We start from the raw sequence: 19,775 nt of genomic DNA, 5'->3' as shown, positions 1-19,775 counted from the left end.
GAGAACTTGTGAAGGTTTGGACTCTGAGCCGCGAGACAGCGAGTTGACTCGTGTACCTCAGGTTACTCTGTGGGCAGGCCTTCTCGAAGTGGGCCCGCAAGTGGCTGAAGTCTCTGTCGGTGAAGATGCTGTCCTTGAAGTAGGCCAGCTCCGTGTAGTAGTGCCGGGCTGTGGCGTGGAGGGGGGCCCCAGCGTGGCCCCAGGTGGAGGGGGGCCCCAGCGTGGAGGTGGGCCCCAGCGTGGAGGGGGGCCCCAGCGTGGAGGTTGGCCCCAGCGTGGAGGTTGGCCCCACTGGGTGCAGGCTCCGCCGTGGGGCCCCCCGGCAGCGGCTCCAGGTGCAGTACAGTGGCGGTCAGGCCCCCCAGGCTCAGCTTCAGCAGCACGTCCGTCTTCACCCCCTCCATGGGCGGGGGGCTGCTGCGCCCTGCCTGGGGGGCAGAGGGAACGGGGGGTGTGTGGGGGGGGGGGGGGCAGATTTAGCGGTAGGGGCTCGCTCCCCTTACTCCCCTCATCCGCCTCCCTCCCCCCCCCTCCCCACCCCCTCCCTCCCCCCTCCCCACCCTCTCTCCTCCCCATCCCCAGCCTCCCCCATCCCCCCCCCCTCCCCTCCCCCTCCCCCCCCCTCCCCTCCCCCCCCCCCCCCCCCCCACCCCCCCCCCCTCCCCCCCCCCCAACCCCCCCCCCCCCCCCCCCCCCCCCCCACACCCCCCCCCCCCCCACCCCCCCCCCCCCCCTCTCTCCTCCCCATCCCTCCCTCCCCCATTCCCACCTCCCCTCCCCCCCTCTCCCCTCCCCTTCCAATCCGTCCCACCTTCCATATCCCCCCTCTCCCCTCCCCTCTCCCCTCCCCTCCCTCCCCCCCCCCCTCTCTCCCCCCTCCCCTCCCCAGCCTCCCCATTCCCACCTCCCCTCCCCCCCCTCTCCCCCCCCCCTTCCAATCCGTCTGTCCCCCCTCCCCTCCTCCCCTCCCCTCTCCTCGCCTCTCCTCGCCTCTCCTCCTCTCTCCTCCCCTCTCCCCCCCTCTCCTCCCCCCCCCTCCCCCCCCACCCCTCCCCTCCCCCCCCCCCCCCTCCCCTCCCCCCCCCCCCCCCCCCCCCCCCCCCCTTGGCCGTACGCACTCACCTTGCTGCCTGTTGATGCCCTGCAGGTTGGGGAGGGTGGGGGGGAAGAAGGAGCTGCCATACTGGCGGGGGGAGCCCATCGCAAGCTGTGAGAAGAGAAGCCCGTTAGAGTGTCGGCCCCCGGGGAACAGCACACGACCAACCCTCTCTCTCTAGAGACCTTCCCGCCACAGTGTCATAACCTCCTCCTTGCGTCTGGCCAACACTGACACTGTTGCCGGGACTCGAGGGTGTGATCTACAGGGGGAGGTTGAGCAGGCTGGGACTCTATTCCTTGGAGCGCAGGAGGATGAGGGGTGATCTTACAGAGGTGTAGTGTAGTTTAGAGATAACAGTGCAGACACAGGCCCACCAAGTCCGTCCCGACCAGCGATCCTCGCACACTAACACTATCCTACACACACTAAGGACAATTTACACTTACACCAAGCCAATTCACCTTCAAACCTGTACATCTTTGGAGTGTGGGAGGAAACCCGAAGATCTTGGAGAAGACCCACGCAGGTCACGGGGAGAACGTGCAAACTCTGTACTGACAGCACCCGTAGTCGGGGTGGAACCCGGGTCTCTGGCGCCGTGAGGCAGCAGCTCTACCCGCTGCACCACCGTGCCGCCCGGACCACAACAAACCAATGGGCAGTGAGGAGTGGGATAGGGGGGAGAGAGAATCTCAGAGGTTCCACCCTGCTCCCCCTCACTCAGTTCAGTGTAGTTTACCGTCACGTGTACTGAGGCAGTGGAAATCTTTTGTTGCATGCTAACCAGTCAGCAGAAGGACAATACATGATTACAATCGCGCCATTTACAGTGTATAGATACATGGATAAGGGAATAACGTTTAGTGCAAGGTAAAGCCAGCAAAGTCCGATCAAGGATAGTCCGAGGGTCACCAATGAGGTAGATAGTAGTTCAGGACCGCTCTCTGGTTGTGGTAGGATGGTTCAGTTGCCTGATAACAGCTGGGAAGAAACTGTCCCTGAATCTGGAGGTGTGTGTGTGTGTGTGTGTTCGTTTTCACACTTCTGTACCTCTTGCCCGATGGGAGAGGGGAGAAGAGGGAGTGACCGGGGGTGAGACTGGTCCTTGATGATGCTGCTGGCCTTGCCGAGGCAGCGTGAGGTGTAGATGGAGTCAATGGAAGGGAGGTTGGTTTGTGTGTGTGTGTGATGGTCCGGGCTGCAACTGTCCACAATTTGCTGTAATTCCTTGCGTTCTTGGACGGAGCTGTTCCCGAACCGTGCTGCGACACAAATAGACACAAAATGCTGGAGTAACTCAGCGGGACAGGCAGCGTCTCAGGCTGTGCTCAACCCGAAACATCACCCATTCCTTCTCTCCAGAGTTGCTGCCTGTCCCGCTGAGTTACTCCAACATTTCGTGTCTATCTTCGATTTAGATACATAGAAAAATAGGTGCAGGAGTAGGCCATTCGGCCCTTCGAGCCAGCACCGCCATTCCATATGATCACGGCTGATCATCCACAATCAGTACCCCGTTCCTGCTCTCTCCCCATATCCCTTGATTCCGTTAGCCTAAAGAGCTAAATCTAACTCTCTCTTGAAAACATCCAGTGAATCGGCCTCCACTGCCTTCTGTGGCAGAGAATTCCACAGATTCACAACTCTCTGGGTGAAAAAGGTTTTTCCTCATCTCAGTCCTAAATGTCCGACCCCTTATTCTTAAACTGTGTGTGACCCCTGGTTCTGGACTCCCCCAACATGGGGAACAATTTTCCTGCATCTAGCCTGTCCAATCCTTTAAGAATTGTATATGTTTCTATATTTAAACCAGCATCTGCCGGTTCTTTCCTACACGTGCTGTGACTCACCCTGATAAGATGATTTCTACGCTCCCCACCCTCCCTCTCTCCCGCTCCCCCCTCTCCATCACCCCTCCCCGCTCCGCTCTCCCCCCTTCCCCCCGCTCCCCCCCCCACTGCCGCCCCCTCTCCATCTCCAGCCCTCCCCCCCCCACCCCCCTCTCCATCTCCCCCCTCCCCCGCTTCCCCCCCTTCTCTCCGCCCCCCTTTATCTCGCCCGTTCCCCTGACTCTCCCCCACCTCTCCATCTCACCCCTTTCTCTCCCCCTCCCTCCTCTCCCCCCCCTCCCTCTCCCCCCCCCCGCTCGCCCCTCCCCCCCGCTCCCTCCCCTCTCTCCTCTCCCCTCTCCTCCCTCCTCCCTCTCCCCCCCCTCCCCCCCCGCTCCCCCCTTCTCCCCCTCGCCCCCCCTTCTCTCGCTCCCTGACTCTCCCCCCTCTCCATCTCCCCCCCCTCCCCCCCCCCCTCCCCCCTTCCCCCCTCCCTGACTCTCCCCCCTCCCCCTCCCTCCTCCCCCGCACTCCCCCCCCCCTCTCCCTTCCACCCATCTGACCCTCACCCCTCTCCCTCTCACCGCTCCCCCACTCCCCCCCTCTCCTTGTGACCCCTCCGCTCCCTCCTCCCTCTCTCCCCCCCTCCACCCTCTCCCCCCCCCCCCCCCTCTCCCCCCCCCCCCCCTCCCCCTCCCTCCCCCTCCCCCCCCCCCTCCCCCCCCCCCCCCGCGGTCTACTCACCCCTGTGCCCATTGAGGGGGGCTGTAGCGGGGAGGCACTGCGATCGCTGCACATGGAGCCGTCCAGATCCACGTCGGAGAGCTCGCTGCCCGACTGCACGGAGGTGACGCTGCTGGTCATGGGGGCCATGGAGAAGAACATGTCGGAGGGGGCTGGGGAGAGGAACACAGTGGACCATAAGGGGAAGACCCTTGCTGCCTCACAGCGCCAGAGAGCTGGTCTCTCCGCTGACTGGAAGGCACGCAACAAAAAAGCTTTTCATTGTACCTCGGTACACGGGACAATAAACTAAACCACCCCTAATTTGGTCCCCTAATTTGAGGAAGGACATTCTTGCTTGAGGGAGTGCAGCGTAGGTTTACAAGGTCCTCAAAGAAACGCACCGAATAGTGAAAGGCCTGGATAGAGTGGATGTGGAGAGGATGTTTGCCACTGGTGGGAGAGTCTAGGACTAGAGGACACAGCCTCAGAATTAAAGGACGTCCCTCACAAAGGAGAGGGAGAGGAATTTCTTTAGTCAGAGGGTGGTGAATCTGTGGCATTAATTGCCTCAGAAGGTTGTGGAGGCCACAAGTCAGTGGATATATATACGACGGAGATAGATAGATAGATTCTTGATTAGTGCGGGTGTCAGGGGTTGTGGGGAGAAGGCAGGAGAATGGGGTTAGGGGGGAGAGATAGATCAGCCATGATTGAATGGCGGAGTAGACTTGATGGGCCGAATGGCTGAACTCTGATCCTATGAATCCGTGCTTATGTACAGTGAGTCTTGTACTGAGGTGTAAATGGAAATAGATGTCACTGTAACCTCCGTACATCCGGCAGTAAGGTGCCATGGAATCAGCGATCGGATTTGGCGGGATAGGTCGGGAAAACTTGGCAACCCCCCCCCTGGTGCTTTTGCCGAGCGACCCACAGCCCGGTGGTGGTCCCCAGACGCCCCTCACCTGCAGTCTCGGGGCCCACGAGTGAGTCCAGCTCCTCCGCCTTGGCCCGCGCCAGGCTGCGGCCTGAGTGCAGCTGCTTGTTGAGGTCCTGCTCGATCAGCTTGAAGTCCTCGGGGTCCAGGGGCCGGCTCTTGCTCAGCTTCTCCCTCAGCCCGCTCACCTCTGCCACAAGAGAGGGGGGGGACACAGTGAGTGGCGGCAACACCATCCGTACACAACCGCTGAGAGTTCTCCCGGACGGAGAGCTTGAGGGTGGCGCGGTGGGGCGGGAGGGTGGGACAAGCGGAGCAGGGTGGTTTGGAGCAGAGGGTGGCAGAGAGGGGCAGAGGGTGGCAGAGAGGCAGAGGGTGGCGTGGTGGCTCTGGAGGGGGGGACAGAGAGGCTGGGTGGCTGGGAACAGAGGGTGGCAGAGGGACAGAGAGTGGCAGAGAGGCAGTGAGAGGCATGATGGCTCTGGAGGGTGGCACAGAGGGGCAGAGGGTGGCACAGGCAGGCAGGGTGGCTTGGGGCAGAGGGTGACACAGAGGGGCAGTGAGAGGCGCGATGGCTCTGGAGAGTGGCACAGAGGGACAGAGGGTGGCACAGGCAGGCAGGGTGGCTTGGGGCAGAGGGTGACACAGAGGGGCAGTGAGAGGCGCGATGGCTCTGGAGGGTGGCACAGAGGGGCAGAGGGTGGCACAGAGGGGCAGAGGGTGGCACAGAGGGGCAGAGGGTGGCAGAGAGGCAGTGAGAGGCACGATGGCTCTGGAGGGTGGCACAGAGGGGCAGAGGGTGGCACAGAGGGGCAGAGGGTGGCACAGAGGCAGAGGTTGGCACAGGCAGGCACGGTGGCTTGGAGCAGAGGGTGACACAGAGGGGCAGTGAGAGGCGCGATGGCTCTGGAGGGCGGCACAGAGGGTGGCACAGAGGGGCAGAAGGCAGCACAATGTCGCAGGAGGGCAACACAGACGTGCGGTGAGAGGCACAGTGGCACCAGCGGGTGGCTCAGAGTAGCAGAGTGCGGCGCAGCGGTAGAGTTGCCGCCCCACGGGTTCGATCCCGACCGCGGGTGCTGTCTGTACGGAGTTTGCATGTTCTCCCTGTGACTTTTCTCCGGGTGCTCCGGTTTCCTCCCACACGTGTGGCTTTGTAGGTTAATTAGCTTGGTAAGAATGTTAACTTGTCCCCGGTGTGTGTGGGTTTGTGCTAGCGTGCGGGGATCGCTGGTCGGGGCGGTCTCGGTGGGACGAAGGGCCTGTTAGTGCGCTGTATCTCTAAAGTCTAAAGGGCATGTATGGGATGGGCGAGTTAAAATGGCCCCCAGCGTGCTTGTGCGTGCTGGAATCTGGAGGATGGGAGTGCGGGGAGATTGACGATCAGCATTGAAGGGTGCTCAAGGGTCTTCACAATAGTCTTTTGAGATACAGAGCGGAAACAGGCCCTTCGGCCCATCGAGTCCACACCGGCCAGCGACCCTCCACACATTAGGGACAATTTACAATTTTATCAAGTCAAGTCAAGTTTATTTGTCACATACACATACGAGGTGTGCAGTGAAATGAAAGTGGCAATGCTCTCGCGGACTTTTGTGCAAAAGACAAACAACAAAACAACCAAACAAATTATAAACACAATCATAACACACATATTCTTTTACATAATAAATAATGGAAGGAAATATGTTCTGTAGAGTTAGTCCCTGGTGAGATAGGCGTTTACAGTCCAAATTGCCTCTGGGAAGAAACTCCTTCTCAAGTGCTCTCCGTGTCTCACCGCATGGCAACGGAGGCGTTTTGCCTGACCGTAGCAGCTGGAACAGTCCCGTTGCAGGGGTGGAAGGGGTCTCCCATGATTGATTTGCTCTGGAGTTGCACCTCCTGTTGTATAGTTCCTGCAGGGGGGCGAGTGAAGTTCCCATAGTGCGTTCGGCCGAACGCACTACTCTCTGCAGAGCCTTCTTGTCCTTGGCAGAGCAATTCCCAAACCAGATGGTAATGTTCCCGGACAAGATGCTAGCCCACCGCCGCTGCGTAGAAGCACTGGAGGATCCTCGGAGACACACTCTGAATTTCCTCAATTGCCTGAGGTGGTAAAGGCGCTGCCTTGCCTTACTCACGAGTGCTGAGGCGGGTGATGCCCATGTCATACCCTCAGAGATGTGGACTCCCAGATATTTAAAACAGTTCACCCTATCCACAGGATCCCCATTTATCCTCAATGGAGTGTACGTCCTCGGATGATGTGCCCTCCTAAAGACCACGATCAGCTCCTTCGTTTTTTTGATGTTCAAGAGGAGGCTGTTATCCTGGCACCAGAGTGCTAGATCAGCCACCTCCTCCCGGTAGGCCTTCTCATCGTTGTCTGAGATCAGGCCCACCACCACAGTGTCATCAGCAAACTTAATTATTGAATTGGAGCTGAACCTAGCCACACAGTCATGTGTGTACAGGGAGTACAATAGGGGGCTTATCAAAGCCATTTAACCTGTGGGATGCTGGTTTACACCGAAGATAGACACAAAACTCTGGAGTAACTCAGCGGGACGGGCAGCATCTCTGGAGAGAAGGAACAGTTGACGTGGTTGGATCGAGACTCTTTGTCAGACTACAAACACGCCCACAAAGGTGGACGTCCTTGGAACGTGGGAGGAACCTGGAGCCACCAAGAGGTCACGGGGAGAACATGCGAACTCCGTACAGACGGCACCCGTCGTCGGGATCGAACCCGGGGTCTCCGGCGCTGTGAGGCAGCAGCTGTATCGCTGCGCCACCGTACCGGCACGGATTAAAAGGGCTGTCGGATTTGATGGCACTTTCATGGACTGCTGTTAAGGCCCGTCCCACTTTCCCGAGTTGCTCACGATTCTCCCGAGTTTTCCCCTCGATTCAAACTCGGAGATGCCAGCCGTCGGTACTCGGGGCTATTTGTTTTCACTCGCGGATATTTTGCAACATTGACAAAACGTCCCGACTTACCTGATGCCCCGGGTACCTACGGCTGGCATTACGAGCCACTACGATATACCTACGGACTCCACTACGGACATTCTCCCAGTTTGAATCAAAGGGAAAACTCGGGAGAATTCGTGAGTAACTCGGGAATGTGGGACGGGGGCTTTACGCAGAGATTTCCATGCAGCATTGACATTCTTTTTGAAACGTGGATCCAGCTGCTCCTCGACCGACGATGGGATTACGTTCCGATAAACCGAAAATATCGCCAGTCGAAAATATCGCAAGTCGACAACGCAGTTAATGCATCGCGGCCACGTGGCGGTCAGTGACGTGCGCCTTCGCTGACTCCGCCCAGCGTTTGCCGGTCGCAAAGACGACAGATCGCAAGTCGAAGCGTCGTAAAGCGGGGAGCGCCTCCACGGGGAAAATGGAGCCACTTACCCGAGAGATTGATGGCGCTGAGAAAATCGACCAGGTTGGAGATGTGGTGGGGGCTGAGGAACAAGTGCAGGGATCCCATCTTCCCGTCCACTTCCAACTGCAAGGAGGAAGCGACAACAGTCAGAACATGTCGAGCAAAGACCAGCGAGTCAAGGGGCGGGAAGAAGAAAGGAAGAGGGGGAGGCAGTGGGCTGAGGGAGAGCTGCCATTGTTAGCTGCGGGCCAGTTGAATTTCAGTCCTTGCTTTCTCCTCCCCTTCTACACACACTGGTGACAAGGGGTCACACAGTTTAAGGATAAGAGGGAAGTCTTTTAGGACCGAGATGAGGAAAACATGAGTGGTGAAGAGAGTGGTGAATCTGTGGAATTCTCTGCCACAGAAGGTAGTTGCGGCCACACAGTTCATTGGCTATATTTAAGAGGGAGTTAGATGTGGCCCTTGTGGCTAAAGGGATCAGAGGGTATGGAGAGAAGGCAGGGATGGGATACTGAGTTGGATGATCAGCCATGATCATATTGAATGGCGGTGCAGGCTCGAAGGGCCGAATGGCCTACTCCTGCACCTTTTTTCTATGTTTCTATGACAGGGGCATAACTATTCATCCTATCCCAAACCCAGGTTTGATTTTGTGTTAAACCAATTTACTTTTTCAAAAATTCAATAAATGGAGACCATATTCTAACAAAAATATTCTGGTTTGTCAATTAAGACAAATCTTATTTTTTCCAAGGGCAAGGCCTCAGTCATTTCCGTAATAAACCTTCCGTTCTCACCTTCTCCATCATGGTCTGGTTTGGCTCAGCCACCAAGCACGACACCTGGAGGCTGCAGCGAATCGTCCGATCAGCAGAGAAGGTTATTGGCTGCAACCTTCCCTCCATTGATGAACTGTACACTGCAAGGGCCAGGAAGCGAGCGGGCAAGATCATCTCTGACCCCTCTCACCCTGGCCACAAACTCTTTGAATCACTTCCCTCTGGAAGGCGACTCCGGACTGTCAAAGCTGCCACAGCCAGACATACACACAGTTTTTATCCACGAGTTGTAGCTCTACTCAACAGCCAAAAATCTGTAGCCTCCCTTTGATCTGGTATTTTGTTGGTTCACATGCTTGATCAATGGTGTTTTATCATTAATGTTTCATTATAATTAATGTTTAGTGTTTTTTGAGTCATTCGTAACTGTCACTGAGTGTCATGTTGTTACTTGTGGGCGGAGCACCAAGGCAAATTCCTTGTATGTGAATACTTAGAAACATAGACATAGAAACATAGAAATTAGGTGCAGGAGTAGGCCATTCGGCCCTTCGAGCCTGCACCGCCATTCAATATGATCATGGCTGATCATCCAACTCAGTATCCCGTACCTGCCTTCTCTCCATACCCTCCGATCCCCTTGGCCACAAGGGCCACATCTAACTCCCTCTTAAATATAGCCAATGAACTGGCCTGGACTACCCTCTGTGGCAGAGAGTTCCAGAGATTCACCACTCTCTGTGTGAAAAAAGTTCTCCTCATCTCGGTTGTAAAGGATTTCCCCCTTATCCTTAAGCTGTGACCCCTTGTCCTGGACTTCCCCAACATCGGGAACAATCTTCCTGCATCTAGCCTGTCCAACCCCTTAAGAATTTTGTAAGTTTCTATAAGATCCCCTCTCAATCTCCTAAATTCTAGAGAGTATAAATCAGTCTATCCAGGTCTTTCTTCATAAGACAGTCCTTGATGGAACTGTACACTGCAAGGGCCAGGAAACGAGCGGGCAAGATCATCTCTGACCTCTCCCACCCTGGCCACAAACTCTTTGAATCACTTCCCTCTGGAAGGCGACTCCGGACTGTCAAAGCTGCCACAGCCACAGACATAAACACAGTTTTTATCCACGAGTTGTAGCTCTACTCAACAGCCAGAAATCTGTAGCCTCCCCTTGCTGTGGTATTTTGTTGGTTCACATGCTTGATCAATGGTGTTTTATCATTAATGTTTCATTATAATTAATGTTTAGTGTTTTTTGAGTCATTCGTAACTGTCACTGTATGTCATGTTGTTACTTGTGGGCGGAGCACCAAGGCAAATTCCTTGTATGTGAATACTTAGAATACTTAGAAACATAGAAATTAGGTGCAGGAGTAGGCCATTCGGCCCTTCGAGCCTGCACCGCCATTCAATATGATCATGGCTGATCATCCAACTCAGTATCCCGTACCTGCCTACTCTCCATACCCTCTGATCCCACTTGGCCACAAGGGCCACATCTAACTCCCTCTTAAATATAGTCAATGAACTGGCCTCGACTACCCTCTGTGGCAGAGAGTTCCAGAGATTCACCACTCTCTGTGTGAAAAAAGTTCTCCTCACCTCGGTTTTAAAGGATTTCCCCCTTATCCTTAAGCTGTGACCCCTTGTCCTGGACTTCCCCAACATCGGGAACAATCTTCCTGCATCTAGCCTGTCCAACCCCTTAAGAATTTTGTAAGTTTCTATAAGATCCCCTCTGGGGGGGGGGGGGAGTGCAGTTTATTTGGCCTTCCACCAAAGCTATGTGATGGCTGTTTATGTTAAACGTAATTCAGTAGTATTTGGGGTATATATGTGTGTATGGAATGGCTGCAGAAACGGGATTTCGTTTGGACCTCCAGGGGTCCAAATGACAATTAAATTGACTCTGACTCTGACTCAATCTCCTAAATTCTAGAGAGTATAAACCAAGTCTATCCAGTCTTTCTTCATAAGACAGGCCTGACATCCCAGGAATCAGTCTGGTGAACCGTCTCTGCACTCCCTCTATGGCAATAATGTCCTTCCTCAGGTTTGGAGACCAAAACTGTACGTAATACTCCAGGTGTGGTCTCACCAAGACCCTGTACAACTGCAGTAGAACCTCCCTGCTCCTATACTCCAATCCTTTTGCTATGAAAGCTAACCCTGGAGCGCAGGAAGATGAGGGATGAGGCAAATTCCTTGTATGTGAATACTTGGCCAATAAACTTACTTACTTACTTAATCCACATTTTAATCGCTGTTTTTTCCCCAAAATTTCAGTATTAATTTTTTCGCAGTTATTAGACTGTAATCAAGAAATTGTGGTAAGGTTTGTAGTATGTTCTGATAGCATTTCTTACCTTGGGTCCCGGTAGCGCGTCATTCTGCTTGAGTTTCACCGTCATCTCCAGGCAGCCGGTGCAGCTGCCGATCTGCACCAGGTGCGGAGGCACGGTGGCCGCTCGGCCCTTCGCAGTCCCGCTGCTCGCTCCGGGGGCACGGTCCGATTCCTCGCCGGAGCCGGCGCTCTCCTCCGTCTGCTGCGGAGAGAGATCGATCGCCGCTTCAGTTTCCCTCGTCGCCGTTATTTCGTTTTTGCGCGGAGGACGGCGACACAAAAAAACGCCGGGGCAACTCAGCGGGACGGGCGGCAACATCCCCGGAGAGAACGTTTCGGGTCGAGACCCTTCTTCAGATTTCTCGACCGGAAACGTCACCTGTCCCTTCTCTCCGGAGATGCTGCCGCCCGTCCTGCTGAGTTACTCCAGCATTTTGGGTCTATCTTCAGACTGAGAGTCAGAGGGAGCGGGAGATACAGAGATAAGGAAGTGTAAGGTGTGAAAACAGGACAAAGGGGATGGAGATCAGAATTAAAGGGCGTTCTTTTAGGACGGAGATGAGGAGACATTTCTATAGTCAGAGGGCGGTGAATCTGTGGAATTATTTGCCGCAGAGGGCTGTGTAGGCCATCAATGGATATTTTTAAGGCAGAGATAGCCAGATTCTTGATTAGTGCGGGTGTCAGGGGTTATGGGGAGAAGGCAGGAGAATGGGGTTAGGAGGGAGAGATAGATCAGCCATGATTGAATGTCGGAATGGACTTGATGGGCCGAATGGCCTAATTATACTCCTATTCTTTAAGAAAAATGTGGAATAGATCATTGTTAGCTGGGGGAAGGTGACAACAAAGATGACAAACAGAGATAAAATGTAGTCGGAGACAGTCAGACTGGTGGGAGAACTGGGAAGGGGGAGGGGATGGAGAGAGAGGGAAAGCAAGGGCTACTTGAAGTTAGAGAAGTCAATGTTCATCCCGCTGGGGTGGGAGCTGCCCAAGCGAAATATGAGGTGCCGTTCCTCCAATTTGCGCTGGGCCTCACTCTGATGCAGCGCGGAAACAGGCCCTTCGGCCCACCGAGTCCGTGCCGACCAGCGATCCCCGCATGCTAACACTATCCTACACACACACACACACACACACACACACACACACACACACACACACACACACACACACACACACACACACACAACACACACACACACACACACACACACACACACACACACACACACACACACACACACACACGGGACATTTTACGATTTACACCAAGCCAATTAACGTGCAAACCTGTGGGTCTTTGGTGTGTGGGAGGAAACAGAAGATCTCGGGGAAATCCCACGCAGGTCACGGGGAGAACGGACAAACAGACAGTGGAATTCTCTGCCTCAGAGGGCGGTGGAGGCCGGTGCTCTGGATGCTTTCAAGAGAGAGCTAGATAGGGCTCTTAAAGATAGCGGAGTATGGGGAGAAGGCAGGAACAGGGTACTGATTGGGGATGATCAGCCAGGATCACATTGAATGGCGGTGCTGCCTCGAAGGGCCAAATGGCCTACTCCTGCACCTACTGTCTATTGTCTATTACAGGATACTGAGTTGGATGATCAGCCATGACTCGGTTTGTACTCGCTAGAATTTAGAAGATTGAGGGGGGGGATCTTATAGAAACTTACAAAATTCTTAAGGGGTTGGACAGGCTAGATGCAGGAAGATTATTCCCGATGTTGGGGGAGTCCAGAACAAGGGGTCACACAGTTTAAGGATAAGGGGGAAATCTTTTAGGACCGAGATGAGAAAATCATTTTACACACAGAGAGTGGTGAATCTGTGGAATTCTCCGCCACAGAAGGTAGTTGAGGCCACACAGTTCATTGGCTATATTTAAGAGGGAGTTAGATGTGGCCCTTGTGGCTAAAGGGATCAGGGGGTATGGAGGGAAGGCAGGTACGGGATACCGAGTTGGATGATCAGCCATGATCATATTGAATGGTGGTGCAGGCTCGAAGGGCCGAATGGCCTCTACTCCTGCACCTATTGTCTATGTTTCTATGCAGTGGGCAGACAAAAATGCTGGAGAAACTCAGCGGGTGAGGCAGCATTTGTGGGGCGAAGGAATAGGTGACGTTTCGGGCCGAGACCCGAAGGGTCTCGACCCGAAACGTCACCTATTCCTTCTTCTGAAGAATGGTCTCGACCCGAAACAATACCGTTTATTGTCATTCAAACCTCAAATGAAGTTCAAACGACATACAAGTCATACAACAAGAACAGAACCGAGACAAATTTACACACCAACACAATTGACACAAACATCCATCGCAGTGAATCTCCTCCTCACTGCGATGGAAGGCAAAGTCCCGTCTCCCCATTCTTTTCCCGATGTCGGGCGATGGTAAGTCCCGCGTCCATTAAGGCCGCGCCCCGGGTCTTGGCATTGAATCGTCGACATATTGAATGGCGGTGCGGGCTCGAAGGGCTGAATGGCCTCTACTCCTGCACCTGTTTTCTATGTTTCTATTGACAGCGCCCGTGGGCGGGTTCTCCGGCGCTGTACGCGCTGCAAGGCGGCAACTCTACCGCTGCGCCGCCGTGACCGTCCACTCGCCCCTGGGGTGTGAAGGTCCTTACCTGTGGTACGGGGGACGAGGCTGGGGGGTCCACACGCTGCTCTGGGACATCCTCGTAGTGTAGGAGCACCCCGGACAGTTGCAGCACCTTGTGCACGAAGGCCGGCGGCTGGTGGATGTCAATGGGGATGGGCTCCTTCCTGGAGCTGCCGACCGAGTCCTTCACCGCCTCGTCACAGTAATCCAGCCTGGCGGGGTGGAGAAAGACCACGGGGAGAGGGGAGGGGAACACAGTGAGAGCATACAAGGAGGAGATACAATTTCACAACCTTTTTTACTCGTCGACATTTTTCATCAGGTGAGAAAAAACGCCCCGACCTACTTGAGTACCAACGACCAAAGATCCTATATGTTACAAAATTTTGAGATTTAAAAAATCAAGTCTGCAATTTATCCCATCAGATAAAGCATAACAATAAGTTTAATTTGACACCAAATTCACTTTCATATCTCAAGTATTAAAAAAGTTATGACCATTTTCATACTCGGAAATTAGCATCTTGTTCCCTATTGATTTTCAATGGACATTACAAAAAAGCTGTGATCTTGGATAATCAAAAAAGCCTTTTCTTAAGGAAAGACTAACATTTTTCCCCCCCCCCCCGTGTCCAGAGTTAAAGTCAAATAATTCCCAATATAACATGATTTTTATATCTAATTTACATTAATTTATAGGCCAAATGGAAGGAATTTAGTGTTCAATTGCTGTAAATAAATGCCCATTTAAATCGGCTTTCTAGTGGGTTCATGTGGAACGCGCTGGTTTAGAACGTTGACATTGCGCTGAGCTCTTAGTGCCCTCAAATGCCGAGCCCTGGGAAAAATCTGCGGGATATAAAAAGCCCAAAATGCGCTACTCGCTATAGATAACTTGCTCCCGGCGCCGGGTTATATATATGCCCCATTTAATGTAAAAAGCAGGTACATACCTTTAATTGTTTGCATCAGCAAAACCCTGGGGCTGCTCCACCGTTGCGGAATAAGCCAGTAATTTTAAAACTATTATAACGGCATTATCGAGGCCTATAAAACTAATAATACCTTTTGAGGCCGGGTCTTGCGGCGATTTTTCGTTAAGGCCCGACTAGGCTGAACATCTGCGATTCTACAGCCTAGGAAAAATCGCGTTTTAAACCCCCCCCCTCCAAACAGCACCCAAACCCGCCGACACATGGCTGAGGGCAACATAAAATGACGATTCAGGTACATAAAAACACAAGATACCTACTATATACCACTTGTGCGGTACAGCTGCCCAGGCCGCTGCTAGTTGAGCCGCCATTTTTTAGTTTAATTTAGTTTAGAGATACAGCATGGAAAGATACATCCAAGAAGACCAAGGAGCTCATTGCAGACTTCAGGAAGTCCAGGGGCGGCACGCACACCCCCATTCACATTAACGGACTCAGGGCCTGTGCTGCGCAGCTGACAGACGTCTGGACTGACATCTTCAACCTGTCACTTGCCCAAGCAGTTGTCCCCACTTGCCTTAAAACCACCTCCATCGTGCCAGTGCCAAAACACTCCACTGCGGCAAGCCTCAACGACTTCCGCCCACTTGCACTTACCCCCATCATCACCAAGTGCTTCGAGAGGCTGGTCCTGGCACACCTCAAAAGCTGCCTACCCCCCACACTGGATCCCTATCAGTTTGCCTACCGCAAGAACAGGAGTACGGAGGATGCCATCTCAACGGCACTTCACTCCGCCCTCTCACACCTCGACAACAGAGACACTTACGTAAGAATGCTGTTCATCGATTACAGCTCAGCATTCAACACCATTATACCATCAAAACTGATCACCAAACTCGGTGACCTGGGCATCGACCCCTCCCTCTGCAACTGGATACTGGACTTTCTAACCAACAGACCCCAGTCTGTGAGGTTAGACAAGCACACCTCTTCAACCCTCACCCTGAACATCGGCGTTCCACAGGGCTGTGTGCTGAGCCCCCTCCTCTACTCCCTCTTCACCTATGACTGCACACCTGTACATGGTACTAACACCATCATCAAGTATGCAGATGATACAACGGTGATTGGCCTCATCAGCAACAACGATGAGCTGGCCTACAGGGAGGAGGTCCAGCACTTAGCAGCATGGTGCGCTGACAACAACCTGGCCCTTAACTCCAAGAAGACCAAGGAGCTCATTGTAGACTTCAGGAGGTCCAGAGGCACACATTAACGGGACGGAGGTGGAACGTGTTTCTAGCTTCAGGTTCCTGGGAGTCAACATCTCTGATGACCTCTCTTGGACCCACAATACCTCAACTCTGATCAAGAAGGCTCACCAGCGTCTCTTCTTCCTGAGGAGACTGAAGAAGGTCCATCTGTCTCCTCAGATCCTGGTGAACTTCTACCGCTGCACCATCGAGAGCATCCTTACCAACTGCATCACAGTATGGTATGGCAACTGCTCTGTCTCCGACCGGAAGGCATTGCAGAGGGTGGTGAAAACTGCCCAACGCATCACCGGTTCCTCGCTCCCCTCCATTGAGTCTGTCCAAAGCAAGCGCTGTCTGCGGAGGGCGCTCAGCATCGCCAAGGACTGCTCTCACCCCAACCATGGACTGTTTACCCTCCTACCATCCAGGAGGCGCTACAGGTCTCTCCGTTGCCGAACCAGCAGGTCCAGGAACAGCTTCTTCCCGGCGGCTGTCACTCTACTCAACAACGTACCTCGGTGACTGCCAATCACCACCCCCCCCCCCCCCCGCGGACACTTATTATAATTTATTCAAATCATTTGCTATGTCGTTATTCCAGGGAGATGCTAAATGCATTTCGTTGTCTCTGTACTGTACACTGACAATGACAATTAAAATTGAATCTGAATCTGAATCTGAAACAGGCCCTTCGGCCCACCGAGTCCATGCCGACCAGCGATCTCCGCACATTAACACTATCCTACACACACTAGGGACAATTTATACGTTTGCACCGAAGCCAATTAACCTTCAAACCTGCGGGTGTGGGAGGAAACCGAAGATCTCGGGGGAAACCCAAGCAGGTCACGGGGAGAACGTGCAAACTCCGTACAGACAGCGCCCGTAGTCGGGATGGAACCCGGGGTCTCCGGCGCTGTGAGGCGGTGACTCTACCCGCTGCGCCACGGTGTTGCCACGTGTGAAGATGGCCGCCACTGACCTCTTGATGTGCACCTCCAGGGCCACACCAGGACCAGAGCCATCGGCCGTGTGTTCCACCCGCACAATGGTGTCCAGGAACGTCACCTTTATCCTCCTCAGCACTGTCGGGACAAAGGCAAAATTGACTGAGGGGCTTTGACCACTTTGACCTGAAGCAGGTAAACAGGCCTTCATAACCAGAGGAGTTGAGTATGGGAGCAAAGTGCAGTTGTACAGGGCCCTGGTGAGATCACACCTGGAGTATTGTGTGCAGTTTTGGTCCCCTAATTTGAGGAAGGACATTCTTGCTATTGAGGGAGTGCAGCGTAGGTTCACCAGGTTAATTCCCGGGATGGCGAGACTGATGTATGATGAAACATAGAAACATAGAAATTAGGTGCAGGAGTAGGCCGTTCGGCCCTTCGAGCCTGCACCGCCATTCAATATGATCATGGCTGATCATCCAACTCAGTATCCCATCCCTGCCTTCTCGCCATACCCCCTGATCCCCTTTAGCCACAAGGGCCACATCTAACTCCCTCTTAAATATAGCCAATGAACTGTGTGGCCTCAACTGCCCTCTGTGGCAGAGAGTTCCAGAGATTCACCACTCTCTGTGTGAAAAAAGTTCTTCTCATCTCGGTTTTAACGGATTTCCCCCTTATCCTTAAGCTGTGACCCCTTGTCCTGGACTTCCCCAACATCGGGAACAATCTTCCTGCATCTAGCCTGTCCAACCCCTTAAGAATTTTGTAAGTTTCTATAAGACCCCCTCTCAATCTCCTAAATTCTAGAGAGTATAAACCAAGTCTATCCAGTCTTTCTTCATAAGACAGTCCTGACATCCCAGGAATCAGTCTGGTGAACCGTCTCTGCGCTCCCTCTATGGCAATAATGTCTTTCCTCAGATTTGGAGACCAAAACTGTACACAATACTCCAGGTGTGGTCTCACCAAGACCCTGTACAACTGCAGTAGAACCTCCCTGCTCCTATAGGTACCACCGAAGAACACCACCACGACGCTGGGGTAACTCAGCGAGACCGGACCGGCAGGAAATAGGCAACGTTTCGGGCCGAAACCCTTCAGGGTTTCGGCCCGAAACGTTGCCTATTTCCTTTCGTTCCATAGATGCTGCTGCACCCGCTGAGTTCCTCCAGCACTTTGTATCTACCATCGGTTGTAGCCAGCATCTCCAGTTCCTCCCGACACCTCTGCTGTCCAGTGGGTGGTCTAACTGACCACACGTACCTGTCTCTATGGTCTGAGCAAACATCTCGAGACCCTCCAGGGGCTGGGTGGGCTCCTCGGGCTCCTCCGACTCCTTCAGACATTCCTTGGCGAGCTGCATGCTGGTGGTCATGCAGGAGGACCAGCTGGGAGACTCGGTCCCTGGGGCTGTCAGGCAGAGGGGGGGGGGGGGGGGGGGGGGGGGGGAGAGGGGGTGGAGAGAGAGAGGGGGGGAGAGAGAGAGAGAGAGGAGAGGGGAGAGAGAGAGAGAGGGGAGAGAGAGAGAGAGAGGAGATAGGGAGTGAGAGAGGGGAGAGAGAGAAGGGAGGGGGGGAGGGAGTGAGAGAGGGGAGAGGGAGAGGGGGAGAGGGGGAGAGAGGGGGGGAGAGGGGGAGAGAGAGGGGGGAGAGGGAGAGGGGGGAGGGGAGAGAAGGGAGAGAGAGGGAGAGGGGAGAGAGAGGAGGGAGAGGGAGAGAGGGAGAGAGAGAGGGGAGAGGGAGAGAGAGAGAGAGGGAGAGAGAGAGGGGGGGAGAGAGAGGGGGGAGAGAGAGGGGGGGGGGAGAGAGAGGGGAGAGGGGGGAGAGGGGGGGGGGGAGGGGGAGGGAGAGAGGGGAGAGAGAGGGAGGAGAGAGGGAGAGAGAGGGGAGAGAGGGAGGGGGGAGAGAGAGAGGGAGGGAGAGGGAGAGAGGGGGAGAGGGAGAGAGAGGGGGAGAGAGGGAAGGGTACAGGGAGAAAGAGGGAGGGAGAGAAGGGGAGAGAGAGAGAAAGTGGGACTGAGAGAGGGAGAATGGGGAGAGAGACAGGGAGAGAAGAGTGAAAGAGAGGGAGGGGAGGGGAGAGGAAGGGAGGGGAAGAGAGAGAGAGAGGGAAGAGGGAGGGAGAGAAAGTGAGAGAGAGAGGGGAGAGAAAGAGAGAGAGGGTTAGACACTGCAGGAGGAGGCAGGGTGTTGAATGTATCCTCAATAAGGATTGTAACAGTTCTCTAGTAGTTTGTTACGGATATATCTTGAAGTCTGAAGAAGGGTTTCGGCCCGAAACATTGCCTAGTTCCTTCACTCCATAGATGCTGCTGCACCCGCGGAGTTTCTCCAGCTTTTTTGTGTTACGGATATATGTCTGTATTGTATTATGGTGGTGTGGGGGGCCATTTTATTTTCTGGCTTGTTTTATTGTAATGTAAATATTATTTTTAATACTTGAATACATTTTTTGATCTTCATTTTTTTTTTAATTAAAAAAGAAGGGGCCACACAACCTCCAGCGCAAAGTAATGTTCCGTTTAGCTGTGAGGGATGGGGAGGAGGAACTTGGCATGGGGGGGGGACCAACGGTGGACCTGGAGCGGGATACTCTGTAACACTGCCGTCGTCCTTTATGTGGCCACCGTTTGCATACTGTGTGTACGCACGCAAAGAATCTCACCCTGACTTGTCGCACGTGACGATACTGTCTATTCATTCATCCGCTCATTCATGGTAGAGATTATTCACCGTGGACACAAGCCCTTCAGCCCGCGCCGACCAGTGATCCCCGTACACTGTATGGGAATCCCCATCCGTTCTGGCCTTTTTGGGGGAACCTGAAAGGCCTTTTGGGCGGCACGGAGGCGCAGCGGTAGAGTCGCTGCCTCACAGCGCCGACAGTGTTGAGACCCGGGTTCGATCCCGACTACGGGCGCTGCCTGTACGGA

At 54.1% G+C, this 19,775-nt stretch overlaps 1 protein-coding gene across 1 annotated transcript in view; it reads right to left on the bottom strand.

The window, feature by feature from the left end:
• Nucleotides 1-19,775, bottom strand: part of LOC129715279 (autophagy-related protein 2 homolog A-like) — a gene marked incomplete at its 3' end in the record, with an annotated part of 47,647 nt that overhangs the window by 8,531 nt on the left and 19,341 nt on the right. The window contains exons 3-11 of the mRNA XM_055665141.1: nucleotides 18,107-18,253; nucleotides 16,876-16,978; nucleotides 13,725-13,911; nucleotides 11,113-11,292; nucleotides 7,994-8,090; nucleotides 4,620-4,781; nucleotides 3,673-3,824; nucleotides 1,123-1,207; nucleotides 80-428 (exon numbers count right to left, since the gene is read on the bottom strand). Coding sequence (XP_055521116.1) covers nucleotides 80-428; nucleotides 1,123-1,207; nucleotides 3,673-3,824; nucleotides 4,620-4,781; nucleotides 7,994-8,090; nucleotides 11,113-11,292; nucleotides 13,725-13,911; nucleotides 16,876-16,978; nucleotides 18,107-18,253 — 1,462 coding nt within the window. The remainder of the gene's footprint in view (nucleotides 1-79; nucleotides 429-1,122; nucleotides 1,208-3,672; nucleotides 3,825-4,619; nucleotides 4,782-7,993; nucleotides 8,091-11,112; nucleotides 11,293-13,724; nucleotides 13,912-16,875; nucleotides 16,979-18,106; nucleotides 18,254-19,775) is intronic.

The sequence above is a fragment of the Leucoraja erinacea genome, unplaced genomic scaffold, assembly GCF_028641065.1.
Source record: "Leucoraja erinacea ecotype New England unplaced genomic scaffold, Leri_hhj_1 Leri_1091S, whole genome shotgun sequence".
NCBI lineage: Eukaryota > Metazoa > Chordata > Chondrichthyes > Rajiformes > Rajidae > Leucoraja > Leucoraja erinaceus.
This window is presented reverse-complemented; position numbering and strand designations above follow the sequence as displayed.